At 33.4% G+C, this 12,430-nt stretch overlaps 1 protein-coding gene across 1 annotated transcript in view; it reads right to left on the bottom strand.

The window, feature by feature from the left end:
• Positions 1-4,245: 4,245 nt before the first annotated feature.
• The window catches only part of lds (transcription termination factor lodestar), a 40,921-nt gene continuing 32,736 nt past the window's right edge, over positions 4,246-12,430 (bottom strand). The window contains exon 7 of the mRNA XM_072534948.1: positions 4,246-4,705. Coding sequence (XP_072391049.1) covers positions 4,372-4,705 — 334 coding nt within the window. The 3' untranslated portion in view covers positions 4,246-4,371. The remainder of the gene's footprint in view (positions 4,706-12,430) is intronic.

Genomic DNA, 12,430 nt, shown 5'->3' with positions numbered 1-12,430 from the left:
TGACAATCGTTAATGAAAGATCTTGCCCTAATCTATACTAAGATAAAAGAAAAATCATTACAAAAAAAAATTTTGTTAAAATCCTTTATAAAAGGTACATAAATTAAAAAACCCAAACGGGCTATGTCATGAAGACAAATTGTTTTCGGAATCCATATTTCATCATCAGTGTCTAGGTGTACATTTTTTGAGCCACTAAATATCTGGGTAAAGTTATATGTTACATAATAAAAGTTATATGTTACAATTTAGTTTACATTATTTAGTTTTATATATTAGGATGTTAAAGTTACCAGTGGATATGATAACTCCACTCTCATTTATAAAAAAAACTGTTTCACAAATCCAAGGCAATAAAACTAACCTTCATCCTATGAATTTAGTCATCCTTCAATCCTATATCCTAACTGTTTCTCCTATCATCTTCTTCAACAACACAGTTATCTCTGACAGTCAATTCATTTCTGACACACTCGCTAATGGGGTTGAAGACAGATTCAATAAAAGTAATATAGCTTTTACTCCCAGTTCTTTACGCGCTCAATCTTTCTCCACCATCTCGTCAACTCCACACGATGTCAAGTTTATGAACGGCTTGTTTACCCTAAATAAACTAAAATTTACCTTGTTTTCATTTACAAAATCTGCTGATGATCCCGATGATATCCCTTATATATTTTTAAAAAATCTCTCTAATACATCTCTCTCCAAACTTCTCAAAATTTATAACCTTATCTAGAACACACAAAAATTTCCAGATGTTTGGCGCGATTCTATAATCATTCCAATTAAAAAACCTGACCAGCCCTCTATAACTCCAATATCTTTCGTCTGATTTCTCTTACTTGTATTACCTGCAAACTTCTTGAAACAATGATCAATGAAATACTCACGTGGTTCGTTAAACAGTATAATATTATTCCCGACGCTCAATCCGGCTTCCGACGTAATCGGTCTACTATTGATAACTTTTTTATTTTTCAAACACACATTTCTTAAGCAATCTATAATCAACAAGATGTCGTAGCAACTATATTTAACGTTGAAGGTGCATTTTGTTCAATCTCCAGAAAAGCAATCATTGACAAAAACTCCCACTATAATTTAAATGGTAATATTTTCTCATTTGTAAAAAAATATCTAATTGAAAGAATCTTTAAAGTCCTTGCCAAGGGTAAACTTTTTCGATCTCTTCCTCAAAATTAAGGTGTCCCTTTAGAATCTGCATTAAGTTTAACTTTATTCATTCTTGCCATCAACGAAATTTGCCTCCCATCAAATATGTTCAATACGCTGATGACCTAATCATTTACTGCCATCTTAAATATGTCCCATCCTCATATAAACTTATACAAAGTGTAGTAAATCTACTTCAAGATAGATTTAACAAACTAGGATTATCACTCTCTGAGAGCAAAACCAAATTAATAAAATTTTCCATAGGGATTTTCACTCCCTTACCCCAAATTTTATTTAACAATTCTCTACTTTCTGGTGTTAATTATTGTAAAATTCTCGGTTTTATGTTTGACTCCAGCTACTTTCGTATGCTGCATCAACATCTGCAAATCCATGTAATCTTGTTCATTCCCTAATTGCCACAATGCCGTCTTCTTCCACTAACAATAACCAACACCTTATCATAAAACCTATACCTCAATTAATTTGTCCACTACTTAAAAATATTGACCTTTTTCTGACTAGTTTATTTCCTCTACCTTTACTTCCCCTCTGGGCTAAAGATATCCCTTCAATATATACCTCACTCACTATTTTTAACAAACTTGAATCTTCTAACCTTCTTATAAAGAAAGCATTTTTAGAATTTAATTCTCTATACAGATGCTTCTAAAACTACCACTGGTATTGGTTGTGCAGTAACCACTAAACATGAACTTGTAAGATCATCTCGGTTACCCTTAATATGCAACGTTTGCACAGGTGAACTATATAGTATTGTGTTGGCTTTTAAATGCATCTCACATCAAAACAGACATATTGCCATTTGTTCAGATTATCTTTCATATATCCATTTAGTCAATACAATTTTCACTGAGCACCTATTAGTTTAAAACATTCATGACATATACCAAAATCTCTCTGCTTACGATGTAACAGTCTCTCTCATATGGCTGCCTTCTCACACCGGAATTACTGGTAATAAAACAGCAGATCATTTTGCCAAAGAAGCTACCAACCATGGGGTGACTGAAGTCACTCCAATTCAACTAGCTAACGAATCTCGAAATTCGTTTTTAAAAAGTCGGTAGAGGATACTTGACAAAACTTAGAGCAAAAGAGCAAAACAACTTTTCATAAACTTCAATCTTTTATTGGTCATCTCTCCCTAGACTTCATAACTAGAAGAGAAGCATCGACTATTACAACTACGAATCAACCATACCAAACTTACCAACTGCAAACAATTCACCAACCTGTATAAAGCACTGGATTTGAAACCTACTCTAAGGAACTAGAGAATTGTCTACCTCTTCCTCAACTGTAAATTGTATATGTTGATTATGATACTTGAAAATGTTGACTATTTCAATAATTTTGTGTTTAGGAAGTGCCAAAACTAAATCATCTACATATCTTTAAAAAAAGGAATGAAAAAAGTGCAATTGTTGATACAATCACTGATAACATCATCCTTGATATAGCTACTTAGAATGGGTGAAAGACTAGATCCCATACCCATACCCATACTACCAAAAAAATTAAAAATATGTTGGCATAACTGCCAAGTTATTTATATTTTGAATACAGAACTTAAATTGTTTTTTTTTACTTTATTGTGCAGAAAATTGCCTTTTTTTTTTCAGTTGTGTTAATAATAATATTGTTGTAGGTAATGCTGCATTGGAAAGTCTGGAGCTACCCGATTTAAAAAAAAATTTCTATGCAGTAAGCATTTTGACCAAAACTATCTAAATGCAAACCAAAAAAATATAGTGAAGTAGAAGAGGAAGGTTTGTTAACGACACCACGCGTTTTTCATACGTTTTCGATAGCAAAATAACCATCCACGGTGCCAATAGTGTTTCGCACTACATACATTGCTTATTTTAGTTCATGAAAACAATGTTACAATCAATTTTTATCACTAATTGTATCTCTATCACTTTGTAATTTAAAATTATTTCATTAATAAACAGCTCATTCATTTAAACTTCTCATTCATATAAACAGAAATACAAAACTGGTGTTTATATTATAAAATACATAAATAAATAAAATAAAGGATACTATTTATTAAAGTGTTGTTAATTATTATTCCTTTTATCCCAACACATAGATTAATTTGTCCCTAAATATGTGTTGCCTCTTGTTGTGGCATATCGATGTGTTTTTTTTATATTTACTATATTTTCAAACGTCATTTTAAAGATTAAAATATTGAAAATTTAATTTTCTCAAAACATACATAAAACCATTGTTTAAAAAGATTTTCTTTTTTAAACAATGATAAAACTTAAATCTTGACTAAAAAATAAACCTCCGCATGAGTGTTCTAAGACGATAGCAATCGAGTGTATTTCAATTAAATATTTAATCCTTTTCTAGCAAATCATATAACCAAAATAAATATCTGATAAACTAATAAAAATTAAAAAAAAAGTCAGCATTTACCTACTTTATTTAAATAGATTACTAACCGATTTAGATTTAGCAAGTCTCAAAGTATAAAAACAATTTGAAATATTCTCTCGAAACAGTCAAGTTATCTTTCACTAGACGCATACAACGATAATAACAATAAGCATTTTATTAAAGTCTTATATTTTCTTCACAATCTGGCATCCGTGTACAGGTTTGTCTTAGTCATGAGACAGGTAAAAATATACTCGAATAGAATCCTGCCGAGAATTAAGTTTCTGTTAATAGTTTTTTTAAATTTATGACTAGAGGCCGCCATATGACGGCAGAGTAAAAGTCAAACGTTTGTTTCATAAGGATTGTCTAACTAGTCCTATTTAAACAATGGTATAGGTATAGGATTCACAGTATCCGAGATACAATTTTTTAAAGTTTGTCACTCACACCATTTTTTGGGCCAATTTGAATTACCTTTAAAATTGTCTATTGTACAAGGTTCCAGAACTAATTTTAAGCAAGATATGGATCTTAAAAGTTTTCTACTTTTAACGATTTTTGTAAACTTATACAGCTAGTTTTTAAATTTCTTAGTCTAACCATTTTTTGTACATTTAGGATTTAGCATTACTAAATAAAAAAGAAATCTTATATTCTGTACTTAGTGTATTGCTCTGTACAATAGTGTATTGATAAGGTCACATAAATATACAAATTATATAAAAATAAAATTATTTATAAATAAAAATATTTCTGAAATAAAAAATTCACAAATTACATCTCAAACAGCAGTTTCAAATCTTCTATAGACAGCTTATTCCTAGCAGCTTGTACTGTACCCGTTAACATTGCGCTTGCAATTCCTAATTTTTTTTCTTGCAAATCTAAAATTCTCTTTTCTATAGTATCTGCTGCCATAACTTTATAGACAAATACTGGTTTTTCTTGGCCTACCCTATATATCCTATCCTGCGCTTGACTTTCTAATTGTGGGTTCCAATGCAAATCAAGTAAGATTAAGTGATTAGCTCCAACTAAGTTCAAACCTACACCTCCCGCTGTTAGCGATAGTAGCATTATACGCAAGTCATCCTTTGGATTGTTGAGTCTAAAAATTACGAATACTTCAATTATTTGTTAAATATCGTTTAAACTACTTTAAATAAAATACTAATACAAAGCATAAAACTACATACTATACTAGGAAAAAATCAGATTTTAAGCTTCTTTAAAGTACATGTCCAGATGTTGTTTGTTTTACATTTTTTAGCTTTAATTTAAGAACCTGATCGTCACATTTAAGTAAAATTAAAAAAACATCCATAAAAATTTCACCATTATTTTTGCACAATAAATATTTTTCTATGTCCTCAATTTTGCACATACTTCGCTCATATTAGATAAAGTGGATTTTGGAGTTTTATATTCGTCCACATCACTATTGTCAGAATTATCTTTTTTATTATTATCGCACAGTTCTCCAACAATGTCAACTCAAACAATACTGAAGTTAGGGCTCTCTGTAGGTATATCACTGTCAATGAAAGCAAATTCATCGAAATCTAAAATTTCGTTACGGACTGTAGGAAAGAGATGGGTGAGGGGTATATTGTCCTCTTCATCAAAATGTGTATCTTCTTGGATAAGATCAGAAAAGCCGGCTTTAAAAAACATTTCGTAACTGTACCAGGAAATACTTTTTTCTAAGCAGCTGTAATTTAGATAAATGGATTGGATAAATTTATGTTTTTTTCGCAATTCGAAATCCCATCTACTGTAAATAAACGCTAAGAGTCTTTTAACCCTTAATAAGATAACGGGAACATATTTCCCACTTTACTTTGCCGCCAAATTTCGATTGTCGCTGTCAATACACAGAATGTTGAATTTTGTGATATTACGTATTCATTTCATGGATAAATACACCAACTATTCTGACAGTTATTCTATGGATCTGATTTTTAGTTGGCAATCGACAACTAGATTTTCATAGGTTATGATATTTCTTGCCGCTAAAAGTTGATTTTTGTTACAATTTTGCAAATTATTTGGTGAATCGGCTCCAAAAATTCTGGTAAGTACAAAGTTATTGTATTATTGATATATATATTGTTTGGTCAAGCTAAATACATTGTAATTTGTTATACAAATTTATGAAAAGATAGTTATTTTTGTCTTTGAAGTTGGTGGGAAAATTATTCCCCTTATCCAATTCCATAAAAAAAACGCAAAAGTCATGCACCAGAAACATTAAAATTTCTGTTATATTTTAGGATTATGAATTCAAGAAGGGGATTATCAGAACGTGAACTCCTTGCTGCCTTAGAAGAAGATTGGTCTGATGTTGATCTCGACACTGATGATGATGATGACATTTTTATACCATCCCCATCTACTTCTGTTTGGGGTAAGTCCGATGGAGATGTTATTGATAGCAGAATTGGGCAATTGCTTGGTGAATCTGATGAAATTGTTCCTTCGACAACCGTTGATGTAAATTCCACAACTGAAAGAACATCTGAGAATGACCCATAAGAAAATCAAAGTGTTTTGGTAGAACAGAGTCCAGTGGTTACGCTAACTAATTTTACTGGACAATGGACCTCTGAAACAGATGTTCCAGAAATACCAAAATTTGAGCCTGTGTTACAGTCAAATGTTCAATTCACCCATAAAAGTCAACTAATATTTTATTTTGAGAATTTCTTCCCTTGTGATCTAATAGAACAAATTGTTGCTCAAACGAATTTATATGCTGTACAAAAAGACAGCAAAAATTACAAAAACACTAGCCAAGAAGAAATAAGGGCATTGCTAGGTGTTTTTATTTTAATGGGACTGCACCCTGTACCAGACAAAGATTTATATTGGTCAAGTGATCCTTTTTATAATAATCCTGTTATCTCCAAAGCTTTTACAATAACCAGGTTCAAAAAATTAATAGAAAATATCCATCTAAATGACAATTCAGCAGCTGCAGAGAGAGGTTCACCTAACTTTGATATACTGTATAAGATAAGACCATTGATAGATAGACTAAATGAAGTTTTCAAAGAACAAGCCAAACCTGGAAGTCGATTTTCTATTGATGAATGTATGGTGAAATTTAAAGGACGTAGTTCTATCAAACAGTATATGCCCAAGAAGCCGAATAAGCGTTGTTATAAAATTTGGGCAAAGTGTGATGCTATTACTGGGTATCTGTACCAGTTTATTATCTATACTGGAAAAACTGAAGGCATTGAAAATGAGGGCTTGGGATACAAGGTTGTAACTGAATTATGCCAAGATATACCACACAAATCTTTGGTTGTTTTTGATAACTTTTTTACGAGTTGCAAACTGTTGGAAGATTTATATGCTAAACAGCTGTATGCTATAGGTACAGTTAGACCTAATCGCAAAGGTTTGCCCGATTTCATGAGGAAAAAGCAAACCAAAAATGAAAAACTTCGAAAGAATGAATTCTATTGTTTGAGCAGTGGCCCTATAACAGCAATAAAGTGGTTGGATACCAAAGAAGTCACGGTTATTACAACTGCTAATCAACCACATGAAGTAACCATGATAAAACGTACACAAAGAGATGGCACAAAGAAAGATATAATGTGCCCAAAAGTTATTGCAGATTATACACTAAACATGGGAGGAGTTGATCACTTTGACCACTTTAGGGCATCATATCCCATAAGCAGGAAGTCTAGAAAATCGTGGATGAGATTGTTCTTCTTTCTTTTAGATGCAAGTGTAATTAATGCATATATTATGTACACAAGAATTCATGATCAAAAAAATACTTCTCACAAGGATTTTAGGCTTCGCCTTGGAAGAGCTCTCATAGGTGACTTTACAGTAAAGGCATCTCGACCTGTGATATTTAAAAATAAAAAAACGGGCAACTTTGGTGTTCCAGACGAAATTCGGCTGAGAAATGTAGGACCACATTTACCAGATGTTCAAAAAAATTATACAAGATGCAGATTTTGCTCAACAAAAAAAGAAGAAAAACGAACGAACATTATATGTAGTTATTGTCAAGTAGCTTTATGCCCAAAACAATGTTTTAAATCATTCCACACTGCTGTAGTTGAGACCTAAATTAGTTTTGTCACCCATATATGCATTTTTGTATTTTTGAATTAATAAATTGTTTCACAAACTGTATAAGGGTAATTAATTTCCCACCTACAAAATTTTTTTAAAGAACAACGGGAAAATAGTTCCCACCACTATTTTTTTATTACTTTTTCAAATTATTTTATATTTCAACAAAAATATGTTTTATTTACCTCCTTTAGATACCAAAAGTATATAAACAAACAAATTAATTCTCCTTATATCCCATGTCTTATTAAGGGTTAATAAAAAAATTTCGGTACAGTAAACGCCACATAGGTAGCTACAACATCGCACATGTGGCCTGTGCCGACTGTATCCGAAGAGGTGGACAATGGCGGGATTATGCTTTTTATATAATTAAAGGCACCGAACAGTTAACGCTGCGCTACCGACAGAGTGGATAATTATGCAAACAATGCGCTCGGATCAAATCGGTACGAAAATAAGGATTTGCGCTGGATATTCGTAACTGGCGCCTACTGTAAACCAATTTGCAATTCTGAATTATTCCTTGATCTAAGGCTGGCAATGTGAAGTGGTGTAGGGTGGCCGGAATTCATGCTGCCATTTTGTTATAATTTCTGTTGTTATCCTAGCCTTTTTGTTAGAAACCCATTCGAAGGGTAATTTCAAACAGTAAAACGTTTTGCTTCCTTCTTCCATGCACATTTTTCATTTTTTAATGTAAATGTCTTGTTAGGCACGGCTCGGTAATAAAACCCTGTATCTTCAGCATTTTTTACATCTCGTGGGGAATAATTCCTTAATATCAATGGTACCTTGGTTTTCCAGTCGTCTAATAGGATGCCTTCTCAGTTTAGAACTAAGACTAGACTGGTTAAGTGCTATGTTTGGTCCGTACTTTTGTATAGTGCAGAAGTGTGGGCGCTAAAAGTATCAATCATGAACAAAATTGAAGCATTGCAAATGCGGGTTCATATACGAATGCTCAAGATACCTTGGACAGCAAGGAAAACTAATGAAGAAGTACTCAGGAGCGTCACCAAAGATAGAGAACTGCTAAAGACTGCATATAGTAAGGGGAAGTCGATAAAAAATATTACAACTGATCCTTAAACGCAAAATAGAGGGCCGTATAGGTATAAGAAGAAAACCAGTTTCTTGGTTAAAAACATTCGTGAATAGACTCAGATATCATATGCATGATAATTATTCCATATTGCAGAAGATCGAGAAGCCTTTACAATGGTGATCGCCAACGTCGGAAAATTCTGATATGGCACGCGAAGAAGAGAAGAATATGATGCCTAAATATGTAAACTCCATCACTTGTTCTATTATGTGACTTACAAGCTCCAATTTACATATTTACAATTTAGAGCTACTGGAACTTTAAGAGACAATAGAACAAAAAAATGTCCCCTATTAAATGCTAAACAATTCAAAAAACAAGACAAAGGTTATTTTGAACATCAATATCTTCTTATTATTATTCTTTATGTTCTCCACCTTGCATCTACGTCGTATATATGTGATTTTAGCTCTGTCCCATAGTGTCTTACCATCTACTTTTCCAAGTGTTTTCATTTTTTCATCGCTGCTGTTTCTAACATCCTTTTTGTCCTCTCAGTGTCAGGTCCTGTTTATGCCTCGTATGTCATTATTATTGTTCTGAAGCTAGTTTCTTGTGGCATTTTAAATTAATTTATATTTAAATGGGAATAAGCCACAATTAAAGGTTAAAATACGTTTATTGACGTTTCAATTTCCACTTCGGAAATCGTTCTCAAAATACAAACATTAGTAAATTTACTAATGTTTGTATTTTGAGAACGATTTCCGAAGTGGAAATTGAAACGTCAATAAACGTATTTTAACCTTTAATTGTGGCTTATTCCCATTTAAATATAAATTAATGTCATTACTGGTCTGGTGACTGTTTTGTAATTTCTGTATTTCATTTTTTTCCCAGTATTTTTATTTCTCTATATTGTTTCATTCAGGCAACCTACGGCTGAGTTCTGAAAACGCAACAGCGGAAAAATAACACATGATGAAGGCAATTTTGCCATAACCAAAGAAGATAAAATATGGGAAGAATACTTGGAGAAACTTTTCCACGACCTTAGAACAATACATTGAAGAAAATTCAAGTCCCGAAACCCTACCAGAAGAAATAACGGCAACCGTCAGACAAATGAAGGATGGAAAGAAACCGAGACTTAATGAAATTCCTGCAGAACTGCTGAAGCTATTAGATGCAGAACAAATAAAAATAATAACTGAAATATTTAATGAAATATACAAGGCAGGAAAAATACCAATAGAGTGGCTCAAATCGGAGTTTGTCTTCTTCTTCATGTGCCTTCTCCTCTAAGAAGGTTGGCAACCATCATGGCAATTCGCACTTTCAATACCGCTGTTCTAAAGAGGTCAGCAGAAGTGTAGTTAAACCAAGCTCTCAAATTGTTTAACCAGGAGATGCGTCTTCTTCCGCGACTCCTTCTACCCTGTATTCTTCCTTGTATTGTTAATTGCAGCAAGTTATAACGCTCGCCCCTCATGACCCAGATATTGCAGTTTTCTGACTTTAATTGTATTTAAAACCTCTTTATCTTTTCCCATTCTTCTCAACACCTCGACATTCGTGACTCTATTCACCCAACGTATTCTTAATATTCTTCTGTAGGCCCATAACTCGAAGGCTTCTAATCTGTCCGAAACATATTTCTTTAATGTCCAAGCCTCCAACCCATAAAATAATACGGAGAACAATCATCTCAGAAGTCTTATATTTAAAGAAATTGAAATGCCCCTACTGCAATGTACGTTATTCAGTTTGTTGAAAGAATTTCTTGCCTGTCCTATTCTTGCCTTAATCTCTTCTGTGTACTCATTATTTCCGTTAATTATTGTACCCAGATATTTATATTTTTCAACTTTTTTAATCTGTTCTCCATGTATTATGTTTTCTTGGCGTTGTTGGGCTTTTGTAATTACCATAAATTGTGTCTTTTTTGTGTTTAGGGGCAGTCCGTTTTCTTCACTGACTTCTACCACTCTGTTAACCATTTGTTGTAAATCCTCAAGAGATTTCGCTAATAAAACAGTGTCGTCGGCAAACCGTATATTATTGATTGGTCGGCCATTTACTTTTATTCCCATAGCTAGTCCCGGAGTTTGTACCAATGCCCAAAACACCAGGAGCAAATGTTTGTAAATACTATAGGACCATAAGTCTAATGAGCTATCTGCTGAAGCTGTTTTTAAAAGTCATCCACAAAAGAATTTACCGGAAATTTTAATTTGTGAACGCCGTTGGTACGAGGGAAGATTTATTTAACGTGCAGGTATTGTTTCAGAAATATAGAGATATCAGCTGTGATGTTTTTGCGCCTGATTGACTACAAGAAGGCTTTCGATAGAGTCAGGCATGAAAAAATTATGGAAGTGCTGAAGAGTACAGGGATTGGCGGAAGAGACCTAAAAATAATAGCTAACCTGTATTAGAATGAATCAGCGACCCTCCGAATAGATGGAGAATATACAGATCAGGTCAAAATCTTAAGGGGACTGAGACAGGGGTGCATAATTTCAAGACTGATATTTAATCTGTACTCGGAGCACATTTTTGAAGAGGCTCTAAAAGATATTGATAAAGGCATCTCAATAAATGGAGTCAAGCTCAATAACCTGCGATATGCAGATGATACAATAGTGTTTTCCAATACCATAGAAGGGCTGCAAAACTGAATGAACAAAATAACGGAAACAAGTAGAACATATGTACTGGATATAAACACCAGCAAAACCAAGCTAATGATCATCGGCAAGGAAAACATAACTGGAGCAAATCTGTATGTGAACCAAATGAGAATTGAACGTGTCTCACAGTACAACTACTTGGGAACAATAGTCAATGAGTCGTGAGACAATACCCAAGAGATTAAATGTCGCATCGGAAAGGCAAAAAGTGCATTCTTGACTATGAATTTTGTGTTCAAGAGCCATGACCTCACCCTAGAAACAAAAATAAGGCTCCTTAAATGTTACATGTACTCAGTGCTTCTGGACGGAGTAGAAACGTGGACATTGAAGGTGGAAACTCAAAACTTCAGGCTTTTGAGCTGTGGTTATACAGAAGGATCCTGAAGATACCATGGACAGACAAAGTTATCAATGAAGAAGTACTACGGAGAATAAACACAACCACGGATTTGGTCAACATCGTGAAGGGCCGTAGGCTGCAGTACTTGGGACATAAAATGAGAAATCAAGGCAGATATGAGCTACTTCAATACATTTTGCAAGGTAAAATTGAAGCAAAAAGGGCCCCAAAACGAATAAGAATATCCTGGCTTGAAAACCTGAAAGCATGGTATAGAAAGACCTCAATACAGCTATTCTGATAGCAACCAATAAAGTCATCATAGCCAGAATAATCGTCAACGTTCGAAATGGACAGGCACCCTAAGAAGAAAGAACTTACGGCTCTGTTTGTTCTATTAACTTGATCTTTCTCTTCAGTTTCGAGCTTTCCGTAGTTAGATATTGTAACATCAATATGACAAGGTGTATTATTTGTAAGATAAAAAGATAATAACATAGTGACTCTGGATACAAATTACGACTCTATGGAACCTGTAGCACAAGTAGAACGATGGTCAACTGCTGCTAAGGTCAAAGTGGATGTTTCTCAATCAGCTTTATATAAAAATTATAATAAGTCCATGGGTGGTGTAGACTTACATGA

Source organism: Diabrotica undecimpunctata, chromosome 6 (assembly GCF_040954645.1).
Source record: "Diabrotica undecimpunctata isolate CICGRU chromosome 6, icDiaUnde3, whole genome shotgun sequence".
NCBI classification, from domain to species: Eukaryota; Metazoa; Arthropoda; class Insecta; order Coleoptera; family Chrysomelidae; genus Diabrotica; species Diabrotica undecimpunctata.
This window is presented reverse-complemented; position numbering and strand designations above follow the sequence as displayed.